The sequence below is a fragment of the Anabrus simplex genome, chromosome 10 (assembly GCF_040414725.1).
Source record: "Anabrus simplex isolate iqAnaSimp1 chromosome 10, ASM4041472v1, whole genome shotgun sequence".
NCBI lineage: Eukaryota > Metazoa > Arthropoda > Insecta > Orthoptera > Tettigoniidae > Anabrus > Anabrus simplex.
In genome coordinates, this window is record NC_090274.1 from 34,787,874 (window position 1) to 34,806,922 (window position 19,049).

At 39.0% G+C, this 19,049-nt stretch overlaps 1 protein-coding gene across 2 annotated transcripts in view; it reads left to right on the forward strand.

Annotated features, from left to right (window-relative positions):
* Naprt (nicotinate phosphoribosyltransferase) overlaps positions 1–19,049 on the forward strand; it is a 150,934-nt gene that overhangs the window by 113,708 nt on the left and 18,177 nt on the right. Inside the window, exons 7-9 of one of the 2 annotated variants that reach the window (XM_067154931.2) lie at positions 3,658–3,851; positions 9,326–9,466; positions 18,442–18,566. In XM_067154931.2, coding sequence (XP_067011032.2) covers positions 3,658–3,851; positions 9,326–9,466; positions 18,442–18,566 — 460 coding nt within the window. The remainder of the gene's footprint in view (positions 1–3,657; positions 3,852–9,325; positions 9,467–18,441; positions 18,567–19,049) is intronic. The other variant, XM_067154932.2, reaches the window with a different exon arrangement.

Genomic DNA, 19,049 nt, shown 5'->3' on the forward strand with positions numbered 1-19,049 from the left:
TATAAATGCTTCACACGTTAATGTTTTGCGATATAAATGACTTTCCGTAATTGTTCACTATTAAAACAAATTATTTCTGGAAACACCAAAAACACAAATTAAAAACTTAAATTCTCACGCACACATGTCTACAGTAATCACGTAAATCTGAAACAAATAAATGCATCTGTGATCTGTCCATTCCAGAGCAGCCAATACTGTTAGGCAGCAAGGAAGCATGCAACAATTTATCAGTTTAGCTCGTTGGTTGCGACACACTACTGCGCTTGCGCAAAGCTCGCAAACCGGAGCTCTAGCTAGCGCGGTGTAGATCTACTGTATAGTTGACTGTATTCCGAGACGTCAGTAACAAACATTCATTTTTTTCAATTTCTTTTAAACATACGGTAATTAGGTTAATATTTTTTCCCAGTTATTGATGATTTTACATTACATTACTGACGAGTTTATAAAATAAAACTTTAATAGCATTGCATAATAATTATCTTGACTGCTTGGATAAAAGTTTTCATCCCATGCCCGGACACTTATGACGTACTAGTAAGATAAGAGTCTAGCGATGACAACTGAGACATCGTAAATAATTCGGCTGAATAATTCCGTGGAAATCTGCGTTATCGTCTTGGATTTCACTTCGTGCGGAATAACACAGGAGCCGGCCCCATGGTGTAGGGGTAGCGTGCTTGCCTCTTACACGGAGGCCTCGGGTTCAATTCACGGCCGAGTCAGGGAATTTTACCTGTATCTGAGGGCTGGTTCGAGGTCTATTCAACCTACCTAGCCGGTATTTCCTGGCGACGTTGCCGATAAGCGATAACTTACAGCCTTACGTATTTCAAATGGGAACTCATAATATGTAGGTGGTGAATAAATAGTACACTGTCTCACGACCACGTTGTCAAACTGCCGATAGCCTACCGGTAAGCCATGCGTCGTACATATACCGGTATTATTTATTTATACGTTGTGCAACATGTCGCAAACGTGACTGTGTTGCCAAATTGCCCATAAACCATACACGTATTTAAATTGCGCATTCATGTGCAACTTACGTTGTAGTTCCATTTACCTTTTAACCAGATTAGTGAACAAAATTTGGACGTGCGACGATTATGTAATTAAAGGTTTAAAGTCCGATTTTTGTATTGAAAATAAAGGATGCGACGATTACGCGGTGGCGACGGTTATGCCGTGAAATACGGTATTAATGTTATACCAGTTGTATAGTATCATTTGAAGTAATTCCACATACTGTATATCAGTTGACTATATTTGTAAGTAGTACAGGAGATATTATAAGTTGAATTTTGTAAACAATATAAATTTATTAAGGATGAGCTGTGTGTTTAATAGAAAACATTGTTAGCGTAAATTGTATAATATTGTATTATAGGAAAAATTTTCTGCTCTTGTTAATTTAATATTTAGTGCTTGACAATAATGTATTTTAGTGTACCATTTGCCACCGAGGTAGACACCTCATTTGCAAATAAAGAGATTTTGATTTTGATTTGATAAGTAAATACAGAGTGATTTCCTATCCATACTGTTGCTAGAAAATAGTATTGAAGCAGCATGCATTCAAGGATTCCGATGGATTACACAGTGTTCTCCCCAAAAATTTTAGTCAGCCGGGTGACAGGAATGAGTAGCCGGGTGGGGAATACTATGTAAAAAATTAACAGTAATAATATCAGGAAGGTAAATGTTCACTGCAAAAGTGAACTATTTTAGTGTTCGTATCATTAACAAGACATAACAGAGTATTTTGACTTCCGGTGTCTTACTGCACGTTCATAATCATGTAACAATGGGGCTTACCACTCGGTTGCTGTGGAGTGCCAAGCAGTTTTGTGATGTCATGCAGAATCGAGCGCTCGCATGCGATTCCACGCTAATCCAGACACCGCTCGCGCACGACACTACATAATAATCAAGATAAACATTTGAACTCCGATGTAATTGATACAATTATGCTGACATTAATGGAGATTTATCATTTAAATAAACAGTTTTTCAGTATTTACGTTTTAATTTGGAACATCCGATCACTGAAATATGTATTAATATTATGTAACTATATCTAGGTTATGTTAGCCGAGGGGGGGGTCTGTAAAAACGGCTGGGCGGTGCGCCCATTGAAAAGATCCTAGGGAGAACACTGGATTACAGCTGCACTCAAGGGGGTAAATCTATAGTAATGGTAATAATGGAGCTACTTTCCATCAGTCTTATGATACTGAAGATTATTTATGGTCACAATTCTCTTACCAAAGCTCATCTAATTTTAACAAATGAACGTGTTTCTACCATCATAATGGAGATCAGTATTGTGAAAATTGTGAATTTCTCTAAACCTCCAAAAGTCCTATGGCCTGACATTGTTCTTACAACCTGTTCCTCATCTTGTGGTATATGTGGACAAGTTTAACAATGGTGTTGTCGGAATAACGGTCGGTATGGAGATAGACTTGTAGAATGACCAGTTCATCTATGAGACCTAAGATACCTCTACATTCAGATTAGGAGGATGGTTCCAGTATATGGGACCCTCACCAGGATTACCTGATTCAAGAACTGGAAAAAATCCAAAGAAAAACAGCTCGATTTGTTCTGGGTGATTTCCGACAAAAGAGTAGCGTTACAAAAATGTTGCAATGTTTGGGTTGGGAAGAATTGGGAGAAAGAAGAAGAGCTGCTAGACTAAGTGGTATGTTGATATAGATGTTGATTCCCATAGGGAATCTGAAATATTTGTTCCGAATGAGTAAATTTATAATACCAATATAAATGGTCCGTAATTGGACATTATAAATTTTCCAGCTAACTCATTCCTAGTTGCCAGCGTTTCGCCCTCGTGTGCTGGGCTGGGCTCATCAGTTGGTACCTAGCACACCTACCAAGACGCTGGCTAGTGCATACCGTGGAGGCCACTGCGTAGGCTATATCATCTGATGGCCAGGCAGGCATCAATTTTTGATAATGGGACAAAGTGTCTCATAGTGCATTGGCACTGCCGGTGGCTAAAATTAGCCTACGCAGTGGCCTCCACGGTATGCACTAGCCAGCGTCTTGGTAGGTGTGCTAGGTACCAACTGATGAGCCCAGCCTAGCACACGAGGGCGAAACGCTGGCAACTAGGAATGAGTTAGCTGGAAAATTTATAATGTCCAATTACGGACCATTTATATTGGTATTAAGTGGTATGTTCCGAGCTGTCAGCGGAGAGATGGCATGGAATGACATTAGTAGACGAATAAGTTTGAATGGTGTTTATAAAAGTAGGAAAGATCACAATATGAAGATAAAGTTGGAATTCAAGAGGACAAACTGGGGCAAATATTCATTTATAGGAAGGGGAGTTAGGGATTGGAATAACTTACCAAGGGAGATGTTCAATAAATTTCCAATTTCTTTGAAATCACTTAGGAAAAGGCTAGGAAAGCAACAGATAGGGAATCTGCCACCTGGGCGACTGCCCTAAATGCTGATCAGTATTGATTGATTGATTGATTGATTGAAATCTGAAACCAGTCCCGATTATTACTTTTATTTATAGTGATCATTTGGTATTATAATACTTTGACTTTGGTTGTTTCAAAGTTCAGTTTAAATTCTACATATTATTTGACCGTGTAATTGTTATACGTGTTCCAGACGCTGAAACACAAGTCTACCGGTGTGGAAAAGGACTTGCTGGTTCTGTCGATGCAATGGCGCAAGAAGCTGGCCGTGCTCCTGGACACTCTGGAGAAGGAGGCATCGGACGGCGAGCTTGCGGCGTTGATCTCTTTCGCCATCGCCTTCCCTGCTGGGTTCATGGCGCTTGTCGATACGTACGATGTTAAGAGGTATCCTAGGGCGAGCCTGCATGCGGGCCACTGGCACTGCTTGTTATTATGTCCTGTCTCCTGGCTTTGCACATGTGTTGGGTAGTCATGTCACGTAACTTTATCTTCCACGAGCTAATACAGGATGTAAGGGAAAGTTATACAGAAACATGGTACAACTGTCAGCGCCCTGTTGTTGTGCCAGTCAAAAGTAATTGTTTTGCTTCATATTACACACTTGACAAGTGTTTGTAAATACGTACGTACTTGTTGCACACGGGTGACCATCGGACAAATGACCATGGCACTGGTGTCCGTGACACAGGAGTGTTTGTAAAAATCAAGTTACTTCACCAGTTCATGTGCTTTTGATTCATTCTAATGCTGTAACCTTCATCCAGGTGACTTGCAGCATTCAGAAGCAAGCAAGCTGCTGTACTGTGGTGTGTGTTCTTACTTTACATAACAGTATTGTGTTTTAAAACGAACCATCACAAAGTATGTCCGGAAAAAAAAAACTGTTTTCACAAATACCTTGCAGTTACCGGGCGAGTTGGCTGTGCGGTTAGGGGCACGCGGCTGTGAGGTAGCATCTGGGAGATGGTGAGTTCGAATCCCACTGTCAGCAGCCCTTAAGATGGTTTTCTTTGGTTTCCCATTTTCACACCAGGCAAATTCTGGGGCTGTACCATACTTAAGGCAACGGCATATTCCTTCAAACTCCTAGGCCTTTCCTATCCCATCGTCGCCATAAGACCTATCTGTGTCGGTGCGACGTAAAGCCACTAGCTTCCAGCTTGCGGTACAATATTCCCTTTCACCCTGTGTAAAATACAGACTTGTAACGATTGTGTCTTCTTGTCTTCAAGTTGGCTTTGCACATATTTTGGGTAGTCTTATCACATAACCATATCCTTCAGCAGATAATATTTACATGTCATTCTCAGAAGTTGTCGTGTGTCACCAGTGGAGATGATCAACTTGACTATTTTTATGGTCTCTTTTTGGTCTGTGTTGACTTATACCATTAATCTCATTACACTGAAAATCAGAGACAAGTTCAGTAGGAGCCTGCCTTGTCAGTACCATACAATCTTAAACAAAACACTTTGTACCACTGGTGGTAATAAACGCTTTCATGTCAGTACGTTGTTGTAACTATAAAGAGACACGCGCGATGCCATCAATTATGTACACAATTTTATTTACTAACTATGTACACATTACGTACACACATCAATAAACCACCATTTTGAATACTTGACTTCTAGGAAGAAGAAGGAGAAGAATACTGCAACACTTGCATGTCAACCAGCTACCAACCCAACAAAAACACATCATAAGTCCACGTACTCGATTAACGACTTGCATTCACAACCCTCACTAAAACAACTCTAACCACTCCAACTTCCAAGGCTTTATATACGTTGCCTGGCCAGGCTTCTAGAAGAGTATGACACAACATGTTTTCTCGTAATTTCGAGAGTCTCCAATAACCTATTTACAATGAATGGAATTTTCTGCAACTCTCTGGTGCCAAAGATATGTTGTTCTGGGCTATTACCGTGTGTTGCACAGCATTGCATTAGATTTATACATCATATAAACAGGTAATAATAAATTATATACTATTAATTACGTGTTCTTATATTAAATAAACCCATATTAATATGCATATAGCAGATGTTTCATGATATAACCTCACAAATAATACGATCACGATTTATACCAAATAAAGTCCATACATAACTACTACGTAAATAATACTAATAGATGTAAACAACTGCATAGCCACACCTTAAAAGTATTAGTAGTAGTAGTAGTAGTAGTAGTAGTAATAATAATAATAATAATAATAATAATAATAATAATAATAATAATAATAATAATAGTAATAATAATAATCAAGGTCGATATTTCCATTATTTACCCATGGGTTAGGGAATTGTTTCCAAGTTATTCTAGTCCATCACACTTGCATCAATGTATCTCTCTGTTTTGTGAGAAGATTTAGTAGGGAATTCAGGTCTTGTCAAAAGGCTCCAGGAGTCATAGTGCACAGCATGGCTATTGGTTGTGGCAATAATATTGGACATACAGTGAAAAATAACTCGCTAAATCATAAATTATGACAGGAAAACATGACGAGTGTACACATCTCTACAGTCTTACAAACTGTGTTTATGATTACCAGAGGCATTAATTCTCCTTAAGAAATCTGGACTCTTCTTTTAAGGTAGTCATGATGAAGAAAAATAAAAAAGGGGAGGAGATTCATTATTTACCACCAGTGACAGGAAGGTTCAAGAACAGTTGGATGTGGTGAAGGGGAAGATTGAAGAATGTGAATTGAAAATAAGTGTACAAAAGAGTAAAACTTTTGTTATTACTAGAGGGGAGAAAGAAGGGAAAGGTCAGATTAGACTTGCAGACAAGCCCCTGGAAGTAGTGGAAACATTCAAATACCTGGGGAGTGACTTAATGGATAATGTTCGACTGGATGCTGAGATTAGTAAGAGGATTCAATCTGGAAGTTGTTTCTATCATAGTGTAAGAAACATGTTATGGGACAAAGATGTGCCAATGGAAGCAAATTAAACTATGTACAAGATGTATTACGTACCCATAACAACTTACGGAGCAGAAACTTGGACAGTGACAAAGAAGGATGAGAGCCGAATACAGGCAGCCGAAATGAAATTCTTGAGGAGTATGATACAGAAGAGTAGAAGAGACAAAATAAGGAATGAGAAAATCTGGGAAGAAATTGGAGTGGAAAATATGAATGATAGAATTGAGAAGAGCCGACTAAGATGGTTTGGGCACATAAAGCGAGTGAGTGACAAAAGAATGCCAAAAAAAGTGATGGAATGCAAATGCAAGGAAGGAGAGGCCGTGGACAACCATGATTGAGATGGAAGGACACAATCCAACGCAATATTATAGAAAGGAACCTGGACTGGGACACAGTGTTGGAGGAGTGGTGGAAAGACCGAAGAAAGTGGAGAGGAACCATATTTGTCCTTACCCAGCTACAGCTGGATAAAGGGAAATGATGATGATGATGATGATGATGATGATGATGATGATGATGATGATATATCCCTGATTTCCTGCAAGCCATTACACAGATGGTACCTGTAAAAATATGTGGAAAAGCACCAAAATTATATCAATGATGTTGAAAGGTTGTATCTTTCAAACATCTATCGCATCAGTACAGAAGAAAGGAAAATTCCAGTTATGGCAGGAAGGAAGGAAAAGGTATTATTGAACTCTTTGGTTAAAGTTTTAAGACTTAATTTAAGATGAGACATGAGATGAAAGAGACTAGCTGGACTCATGGGTGAGTTATTGGAATTTTTAAATCAAAGACCTGAATTATAGAGTTGTAATAAAATTAAGCATAATTTCACATCTGTTTAAATTTCTTATAAGAAAATTATTATTTCTGAAAAATTCTAATAATACTTTTTCACTTTGAAGTGGAAGCGTGGCCTGGAGGCTGCTTGCCCTGCCTACTATGTGGGATACTTTCTGCTTTCTCGCTTGCATTTGTTCACATTACATTACATACCAGAGAAGCCATCACCCTTGTCGTCGCTGCGGGACGTTGCCAGAAATGGAAGAATTGACCATGTACTATGCCTTTCACAAGTGTAGTGGAAGGTTGCAAACGTGGAAGAACAGTACAATTAAGCAAATTACGCGTAACTGGTGTTTCCCTTCCTATAAAGCCATATACAAATTATAGCAGTGTTGGCATTACTTTTTATCCAACCTACCTATTGTGGGGTTTTCTAAATGTCGGGTTGCACTGTCTGTTGTCACTTATGCTTTCACCGTATTAGTTACTAATAAATTTGGCTTCTAGATAGGTTGAATTTTTAATAGTCACAAGTATTTATTTTCTGGATACGTATACGAGGTTCTAGGTTTTACAGGCTTTCGATGAAGTCACCAGTATTGCATAAAACATGTTCCCAGCGATGCGGAAGCTTTTGCATACCGTCGACACAGCCTAATCTCTGGATGATGATTACGTGCAGAATGTCTTCATCTGTTTGGAACCGAACCCCATGCGGTGGTTCCTTCATCTTAGGGATCAGGTCGAAGTCTCTGGGACTTGAATCCGGAGATTCACAGCCCTGGCGATCGCTCCTGCATCGTGCACTCTTGCATTGTCATGCAGGGGTAAGTTATGCATAAAGCGTCATCGTTTTCTTGTCAGTGCTGCTCACCGATTGTTTGCTGTAACAAACTGTAATACTCCATGGTTTATGAAAACACCATCCCAGTCATAGGCAAGAATCGCCATAACTTTAGCATGGAAACTTTTTACAGAACTGTTGTTGTACCGCAAGCCTCTTGCAGTCCCTGCTGACACCATCGTGCATTGCAACCTCATTGCACATTCAGTTTTTTATGGTGTTCCTCTATGCTGTTGCTGTGAAAACGTTGTGACTGTATTACTATATTCTATGACCGTTTGTTCACAACTGTTCCTGGTATCATTGCACTGTGGTATAAACGATGTTGCCTGGCTCTGTTCAACAGCGGCGATGCAGCAATTTTGTCACTATTTGAAAATCAACCTATGTATTTTCTAACTTGCATGTTAGCACTGTCAAGGCATGCCTTATGCCTGTGGATATTCTGAAAGGTATTATTTTTAGACAATGCTTTAAAGGAAAAAAATATAGAGGGTGTGGAGAGCAGTCAGAATCTTATTTCATCTACACATCTAAAGTGTTACAATTTTGTAATAAAGTCACCAATATTTTATTTGACTTGCTTGTCATAGGAAGGTAAGAATTTCATTTTGGTCCGTATTGAACTGAGATTACAATTAAATTAATAACATATTATGGTTCCACCTATTCAATACAATAATAATGCGTGGTTACATCACAAGTCGATCACAAATGGTACCGGTTTTGACCCCAAATAGGTGGAACCATATTATATTATTAATTTAATTGTTACTTGTCATGGCCAAAGGTTTTTGACTAAAATCATGGAAAATTTGGTTGGAAATTTGGGCTGTTACGAGGCAAATTGAGACAGATATAAGCCTAATGAGCTTGGAACGCTTAGATGCAAGATTTAATGATTTTGAGATGTGTAATAAATCTGGAGAATACTGGGGATATTGTGGCTATTGCAGCAATTGCATCATCCACTCATCCAGACATGGCACAGGGAATAACTGGCAACTGTACTGAGGCTTGCACGGTTTTAACTTTGAAACTTACTGTGGTGGGTTCGTATAAACACGGTTAATGTGTGGGAGATACTTGTAGGCTTCAGCAAAGGTACTAATAATTGTACCCCTAATCCTTTTCTTTCCTTGCTGGGTCAATATGATTAATGGAATCTGCATTTTGTGGTGCATGTATGTATGGTAAGAATGCACATGGAATGAGACAGATATAGTTGGGAAGCTCTTGTTAGGAACTACTTTTAATAAATGCCTGTTTTTTCCTTTTATTCAGGAGCGGTTTGCTGAACTTCTGTGCAGTGTCCCTAGCGCTGAACGACTTGGGGTATCGGGCTCTTGGCATACGTATTGACAGCGGTGATCTGGCATACCTATCGAAGAAGGCCCGAGAAACCTTCGTCAAAGTATCTGAAAAGTAAGTTGTCTCTTATACGTATAAAGTCTTATACAAAATGATAGAATATCAAAAGGAGCACAAATGGGAAATACAATAATGGGTCAGTGTGGAAAGATGGAGAAATAGAATTAAGACGATCTATGCACCTTTTCAAATAGTCTGTCTCTCTCATTAACCCCATTTCTTCTCGGACCCTGATGAGCTCGTTCCATCTTCCTATCTTTCTGTACATACATTTCACTAGATTTCTCACTTGTTTGTTGTTCCTTTCCATCATTTATGTTCGATTTTGGGGATCCCATTCTTCTGTTGTGTTTGACCAATGTTCTTCGTTTTTTCCCATTTGTGTTGTATTCATCATTATGTCTGACTTCTTGGCTGAATGGTCAGCATTGGGGCCTTCAGTTCAGAGGGTCCCGGGTTCGATTCCTGGCTGGGTCAGGGATTTTAATCGCCTTTGATTAATTCTTCTGGCTTGGGGACTGGGTGTTTGTGTTTGTCCCAACTCTCCTCCTCATATTCATACAACACACCATACCACCTCAGAAACACGCAATAGTAATTACATCCCTCCACATAGGGTCAGCGTCAGGAAGGGCATCCACCTGTAAAACTTGGCCAAATCCACTTGTGCGACACAGTTCGCACCCGCGACCCTACAAATGTGGGAAGAGCGGTAGAAAAAGAAGAAAAAAAAGAAAATGATTGTATTAATCATTATCTTAAGGTCTCTTCCGTTTTCCTCTCTTTATTTTACTCTAGTGGAAAGGAGTGAACTGGAAGGAGAGGACACTGATCAGCAGAAGACCAGAATATAGATGGAGCATATTATGAGATGACAGAGGAAAGCAGGATTGAAAGGGGTGTCAGACAAGGGTGCTATCTCTCCCATTCTGCCCAATGTGCACCCGAAAAAGAATGTTGCAGATTGCCTAGATAAAAGAACAGTATGTGTTTATGGCATGAATTTAGAGTGAATTTAATTTGCAGATGGCGTGTTGTTTGCAGAGAATGAACTAGATATAAAGGGAATGCTGATTATAACCTGCGAGGAATATGGAATGTGAATTAATAAGAGTGAGACAAAGAGGGAATAAGGCAAAAATTAAGGTAGGCCAGTAGGACATCGAGCAACTGGCAGCTTCAAAATGTCAGGGATCAGATGCAGTCAGGAGGTTGCTGTAGCTAAGGAGGCCTTCAACAGAAAGAAGAAACTCCTCTGTAGACATTCAGACTCGAGGCTATGGAAGAGGCTGAAAAAGGACTCTGGAAGCATTAGAACCGTGTTCGTGGGTGGCAGGCGCCCAAGTTACGGGATCCCGCAATGCCTGGCGCTGTCCTCCGTCGGAGTGGTGTTTCTTGGTCGATCCGAACCTGCCCAACGTGATTGGGTGCCCTTGTGTACCTGTTGAGTCCAACATCGGACCACTGTGACATTTGAATGGCCCACATGCCTAGCAGTTGCACAATACGACCAACTAGCCTCATGCAGTCTCACAATGCGGCCTCTGTCAAATGCTGTTAATTGGAGGATAGACTGTCTTTTAACGCGTCTGCGAGGCATCGCGGGTGCTTCGTACTGTACGTAGTCCTCTGCACGTCTTGCTTAACTGTCTGGCTTAACAGCAGTTGACTGGGAACAGCTTATCAACAACAGGACGGTGCCATCATGAATGCACTCTGTTGAGCGTTCTACACATGACAGACCCTTGTAAATCTAATCATTTACTCGCACATCGATAGTATGCATGTATACCTAAATGGGGGTAATATTGGACCACTCCTGGGTTCTTAAACTTTTTTTTTTTTTTTTTTTGGCAGGCTGTGTATATATGGCTTGTTCTACATGTCGCACGTTATGACGAGATCTATCAAGCTGGTCTCCCAGTGAGAATAAAAACCTGCCCATCTAGATATGAAGATGGGAAGCAGAAACTAGCTTGTTGGTGTCTGAGAAAGAATTGAACTGATGAGGAGAGAGTCAATATATTTGAAGATGGCATTGTATGGAAGTTTGCTTTTGTGTTTTCATGTTTGTCTTTGTGTCCTATCTCTTGCTTTCTCTTCCCATTAGTGACCTGCCATTATGTTTATCCTGTTATATCATCTTTGACCTAATCGTTATGAAGGATATACTCATCTGAAATAACATATTTACAACAAGCAGCATAAGCTTTGGGTAGGAACACAATAAAATGAAAGGAAAGAGTCTGTAAAAATTTTAAGATTTATCTTCACTAAAATGAGGCATTCGTTCCATTGTGGAGGCCTAACTCTCTATATGAAAATAACCTGCCAAATTTAGTTGTGTTATTTTTACCGTCCTTAATTTTGAAGTGGAAATTTAGTTGTGTAATTTGACTGTCCTTAATTTTGAAGTGGAAATTTAGTTGTGTTATTTTTACCGTCCTTAATTTTGAAGTGGAAATTTAGTTGTGTAATTTTACTGTCCTTAATTTTGAAGTGGAAATTTAGTTGTGTAATTTTACTGTCCTTAATTTTGAAGTGGAAATTTAGTTGTGTAATTTTACTGTCCTTAATTTTGAAGTGGAATTTTAGTTGTGTAATTTGACTGTCCTTAATTTTGAAGTGGAATTTTAGTTGTGTAATTTTACTGTCCTTAATTTTGAAGTGGAATTTTAGTTGTGTAATTTGACTGTCCTTAATTTTGAAGTGGAATTTTAGTTGTGTTATTTTTACCGTCCTTAATTTTGAAGTGGAATTTTAGTTGTGTAATTTGACTGTCCTTAATTTTGAAGTGGAATTTTAGTTGTGTAATTTGACTGTCCTTAACTTTGAAGTGGAAATTTAGTTGTGTAATTTTACTGTCCTTAATTTTGAAGTGGAAAATTTGGGGGGAAAATAAAAATTACTGTAGTTTAGTTATCTATCAGGTATCTGAGGTAAAATAGTAGCAATACAGATGTTACCATGAGTTTATTGTGATCATCAGCAAAGTTCCATCCATCCCTTCAGTATAATCACCGGCGAAGTTCTGGACCTTCTGCCAAATGTGTCAGGTCAGTGAGATGTTCTCAGTTGATCACAGCAATGGAGAATCTTCCTACTCTCAATATGAGGAACCTCTTAATTTGGAGAGTTTCTTTCAGCTGAGCAAACTAAATCTCAAAGACTCGTGTCAGGGTATTATGGAGGATGTTCCAAGATTTCCCATTGCCACCTCCGGAACATGGTAGTTGCTGCTTCCGTCGCAATACATTGTCATACCTGCCAACCTTCCCGATTTAGGCGGGAGACTCCCGATTTTGGACAGTCTTTCCCGCCTCCCGATTATTCTATTATTTCTCCCGATTTTAGCTTATTTTTTGGTGAATTTCAGACATTTATTTTCTAATTCCGCCGTTTCAGCTTTTTTACGCCAGTGGCGGGAAGTCCTTCACTCATTGGCCGCTTTCAAACACAACATCGACGTTTATGATTGCGAGAAATGTTTGCGAATGTACGATGTCTATTGAAACCTTTATATCGCGACGCATGTATCGATTGTCAATCTCTCGTTCTCGCGTTCTATGTTGGTGTTCGTTCATATAAGTTTAGTCGATTCCATTCTCTTTGGTCGATTCTAGAGACTCGTCGCTATATATTGAGCGTTTCTTAGTAATTTAGTGACAGAATTTCAATGATAACTACTAGTGACTTTTCTAGAGATTTTACAAGCCATTTGGAGACAATTCAGACTAATTTTTATTTATCTCAATATAAATAAAACGAGAGTTTTGTCCGTACATTGCTCAGAATTTAAAAAGAATATTTGCGTACCGGTCGCGACCATCCATAGTAACAAGGGGATATGCACGTTTTAATTTTCCGTAATTTCTGTCTGTCTGTACGTACGCACGCTCATCACGAAAAAACGGCTGAAGAGAATTTAATGTAAATCGGTATATAACGTCGGGGAATAAGTCGCTACACTCTAGGCCATAAATAATTTTATTCACGCTGAGTGAAATGGTAGTTTAGGGGTAGGCCTAAAATTTAATTCTCGAATATTTATGTTATTATTGGCCCTATCGATAAATACTACATAACTAAAGTTACATATTATAAAATATCATATCATTTACGTCTTATACATTTTTACCGTACCGGCTATGATGATAGAGATATTCATGGATTCGGATTTTTTTGCTAAGTCCATATCAACGCCAGGGTACGTGAAAATGGGTGAACAGAATTTTATGTAAAGTCGCGGAATAAGGAAATACAGTCTACGCTATAAATAATTGTATTCACTCTGTTCAAAATGGTAGCTTAGGGGAAAATGCCAAAAATTTTATTTTTAATTACCTATCTTACTGGTCATATTGAAAAGTACTACATAACAAAAGTTACAAAGAATACAATTTCCGGTTATTTATGTGTTATTAAGTTTTACCGTACCGACTACTATAATATTGGAGGTGACGGTGATTAAATTGTGAAGATAATTATAAGAATGAGAAAAGAGTCATGAAGGAACAATTGCTTAAATAACACAAGAGATTGTCATGAAAGAAAGGAGGATTCACTTGGCATTACATGCTCTAAATCACAGATTTGGAAGAAAACTAAGTGTGAAGGCCTCCAATATAGAAAGCTCATAAAATTGATCAGCAATAACATTACATTGACCATTGTTTGTTGTGATGTGCTTTGTGTATTCTGCTGCCATTTATCTCCGATAGATAGGATTACTGCTGTGTATTGAGTATAACAGCCTGCCTGAATATTGGCGGGAAGTAGCTGGGGAGTGGGGAGTTAGATCTCTCTCTTCTTTAGCATGCCATTCCTCTGGTTCATAAATTTTCTGATACTACTGGTACGTAACACACTGGATCAGCATAGTATTCCAGCTATTCAATCCTTACTCTGAGGCAGTGAATGGAATGAGCCGTGTGCACACTTAAACGGAATAATTACACAGGAGTATTCGCGGCTGTCTGCAGCCTGGTCATTCTAGCTCTGAAACTTTTGAACTGTTAGATCGACACCGTAGTACATTTAAACCTAAGAATTTCATTTTTGTCCGTATTGAACTGAGAATGGAAGATAGGAAAACCGTAGTACATTTCGCTAAAAGTGAGAAAATGTGCTGTTTTCATTTTGTCGAATATTTCATATGACAACATTGCTTTTTATCGCAACATTCATACTGGCGTCATTGTAACGACCAATGTTGACTTTAGTTGGGAAAACTATAAGGACAGTCTTTCTGAAAATTCCGTAGTGAAGCACGGGTTCATCAGCTAGTTATTTGATCCAAATAGCATTGCGCTTTGCATAATCGCACGGGCACTTGGTGCAATATATTAATCTATGCATTTGCTAAGTAGCCTAATGGCATCTGTGTGCATGACTGATTCACACATGCGTTCATACTATTTTCAGCAGGCTTATCAGGGACCGATCATCTCACTCACATACTTTCTGTGAGGGAATAGAGATGAGTAATTTTTAGCCTTGTAGCCTCGTATAGCTACAATCGGGCTTTGAGACAATAAGTATTATAAATATATTGTAGTACTGTATTGTGCAAGACATGTAGAATAAGCAGTTTTGATCAATTGTATCTCCTGATTTCTCCTGATTTTTCCTGATTTTCATATCAAAATCTCCTGATTTTTGGTTTTGTAAAGTTGGCAGGTATGCATAGTGCATTGTAATGCAATATGAAAGGCAAGGAATGTGGACGTTTCTGCTGCATAGCAGATGCAGGTGGTGCTCAAGGAAATGACGATAGTACACTGGAGTACAGTATGGCTAATGATGACACCTTTGGCTTCGTATGCCACCCTCAACATGATCCTCTTAATTTTCTTTGCGTGTGGCAATCCTGGGTGCTGCCATTAATTTGATTGTTGCTTTATTTAGGGCTCATTATGCTCGTGCTTATGTTCCATCAATGGCCACCTATGCTGCAGAAATGCGTCCCTTCATTGGGGTACCTGTTGAGGGCATTTATCAGTCATTAATAAATCACTTTGGGAGTGGCGACCCCATCGTACTAATAGCCTATATATGTTTCATTCATTACAACCCTGATCCGGTCAGTGACAGGAAAACAGGTTGCAGGTTTTCATTTTCCTATAAATGCTGCAAATGCAATGTCTTGTAATTCATTGATTTAAAACATTGTGTATAAATGCATGGCACTAAAAATTGTCACAAAAGTTTGACAAAATTACTTCCATATTTTTAACTATAAACACAATTTATATACTTTTCACGTCATTGCTGAAAAATTAACACAAGAAAAACCTGGCCCTGATAATAACATCACATCAGCCCCATATAAGCATACTCGACTGTTCAACATCAAGAATCGTGCTTTTAAAGATGTTTGACGACACTTTTATTAGTGATCCATGTTAATATTGCCTCAGATACCATGTGCAGGTATTTCTATTTGATGCCATTTATCCTGCCTGCCAATTTCAAAATTCTGTCTTACCCTACCAGATAGCAGAGAAACTGGAACTCTGTTGGGTGACCTATTTTTTAAAAATATTACTCGTATTTTACGCCCACATTGGAGCACTTTATAATCAATCCATATACATTTAAGTCTTAAGAGTATTAACTACAAATTTGGCGTATGTTTCTTCTTCTTCTGCTCCCAGAACTTCTTCATTCTTTCCAACCTGGCTGCCCTTTCTTCGTCAGTTGTGGTGTACTGTTTGCATGTAAATGTTTTTAGTTTAAGTCTTAAGTCTCTGTTTCTCATGATTCTCTTCTCTTCTCTTCTCTTCTCTTCTCTTCTCTTCTCTTCTCTTCTCTTCTCTTCTTGGTCTTCAATTTGCTGCATTGTCAAGCCTAACTCATCTAAATCATCTTGTACTTCTTTGAACCAATTATTCTTGGTTTTACTTTTCCAAAAGTAATCAAAAAGATGTTTCACTATCCTGGTTTCTGGTAGTCTTGATATGTGGCAGAAAATGCAACTCTCCTTTTCCCGCATCGTGTCTGTTATTGACTCATTTTCCTGGTATACAATTTCATTAGGCAGTAATCGCCATTTTCCATCTACTTGGTGTTTTTTGTTTATGATTGTTCTAAGGATTCTTCTTTCTGTCTTCTGTAATTTATCTGTTGTTGATTTGATGTTCAAATCGAAAAGTGTTTCACTAGCATAGGTTGCTTCAAGTTTAATAACGGACTTGTAGTGTTTGAATTTTGCATTTATCGAGAGAAATTTCTTCTTGTAGGTTGGCCAAGTGATACGTTGTGCTTGTTTCTACTGATACTTTCTCGTTTAAGTTCCAAGTAATAATCTCCCCAAGATACTTGAATATATTTACAATCTTAATTTGTTTGTTATTATTCAGTGTGATAGTTGGTGTTTGAACCTTGAAGGATGTCATCATTTCCGACTTCGGATGAGATTTGTAGTCCGACTTTTGCTGCTATTTTTTTTAGTTCTTCAGTTTGGTGTTTAGCCTCTTTCACACTATTTGTGAGCAATGCAAGGTCATCTGCAAATGCCAGGCAATTGAGTTTGATATTTTTGCCAATCTTGATGTTTGGATGGCATTTCTTAGTCCACTCTCGCATGATTTTCTCCAGTGTGCAGTTAAATAGTAATGGTGAGAGACGGTCACCTTGTCGAAGTCTAGTCCGGATTTCAAACGTATTCAGACAACTCCCCTCAGAATTTAATTTTTAATTTAGTGTTCTTAAGGGTAATTCCAATAAGGTTGATTAGTTTCTGGTGTAATCCAAATTCCTTGAGGATTTTAAGTAATGACTCACGATGGATACTCTCATGCGCTTTCTTGGAAGTCAATTGTTAAGTTTAAATTAATTTTGTTGGGCAAACTCCAAATGGTATGTGAATTGAGATCTTTTATATGCTGACATCATACAAAATGCCTGCCTGGTGGCCATGGTCATTTAGGCATCATGGTCTGATACAGTGGTTCGAGTCCTGTTGCTGGAAAAAATTTTCACTGTCAGAATGTTGAACAGCAGGGTAGGAGAGTGGGTGGTATATCATTTCTAATCACTAGATTGCGTACCAAACGCCTCTCCGCAGTGTTCATATGGAGTCCATTGTATGGCAACGTTGAGCCTTGAGCAGACTCCTTTACGCCTCTCCGCAGTGTTCATATGGAGTCCATTGTATGGCAACGTTGAGCCTTGAGCAGACTCCTTTGACCCACTCAGATGAACAGGCTGTCTCTCTGTAGGCCAAGGTGATGTCAATCTACCGTATAAAACAAAATGCCAACTAGACTTTTAATTCCTTTCAAAAATCCAGCTAATTCTGCCGGGTTTTGAACCTGCGATCTTGGGGTCTGGATGCCGACACTCTCACCACTAATCCCCAAAGGAAGCTAGTGCTGTTTTATACAGTATAAGGGTTATAATATTAGTATTTTCAGGTTGAAGGGATGACAGATTCGTGCAACAGCACGAAGATATTACTTGTATTTATGTTTGTATGGCTTCTGAGTTACACCTTTCAGAATGTACCTACAATTATTCAATACAAAATAGTATGTTTTTTTTTTTTCACCGGGCGAGTTGGCCATGCGGTCAGGAGCGCGCAGCTTTGGGCTCGCATCCGGGAGATAGTGGTTTCGAACCCCACTAGCGGCAGCCCTGAGATAGTTTTCCGTGGTTTCCAGGCAAATGCTGGGGCTGTACCTTAATTAAGGCCACAGTCGCTTCCTTCCCATTCCTAGGCCTTTCCTGCCCCATCGTCGCCATAAGACCTATCTGTGTCGGTGCGACATAAAGCAACTAAAGCAGCAAAATAGTGTTTAACTGAAAAATGATGCCGTTATGAACTAGAACTGTCTAAATTTTTGTCATTTCTTGAATATCATTAAGTGACCTTTGGTTAGGTTATGTAGTTTGTTTCTCAGACTTAGACACCCATTTTCTTGATGTTTACAACATGTTAATTGTACATCAGTGACATAGCTGTGTCATTTGCTTTAAATGATTACCAAGAGCAGTCGTTACCCATCATGATGATCTTTGACTTTCAGATACAACATTCCCTGGTTTGCCAAACTCATCATAATTGCTTCTAATGACATCAATGAAGAAACCATCCTGAGTCTTAACGAGCAAGATCACAAGATAGACTGCTTTGGTATTGGTACTCATTTAGGTGAGTCTACAAATGTCCATTTTTTTTATTTGTAGTTCATAAACTACGAAGGTTGGAACTTAAATAGTAGCAACTATTTCTTTACAACAGATACAAAAGAGTTTCATGCTAGCAACCTTTACTGTCCTTCAATGTAGTCACCAGCGTTGCGTATAACCCGTTGCTAGCAATGTGGAAGTCGTAGTATACCTTTAGCAGAGCCTGTTTTGTTGATGGTGCAAATGGAGCAGTCTGCTGCCTGTCGAATCTCTGCAATAGTTCTGAAGCGAATCTTCGGAATCAAATGAAAGTCACAAGGACTTAAGTCCGGGGAGTATGGTGGACGGTACTGTACTCCACTGATGCTCGTAGGACGACCTGCCCGATGAATGTCTGCCATAGTTTGCCGACCATCGTTGAAGGCTTTTACCCAACGTGCCACTGTTCTGTAAGGCAATGCAGATTTCCCGCAAGCCTCTTGAAGACCTTGATGACACTGTCGTG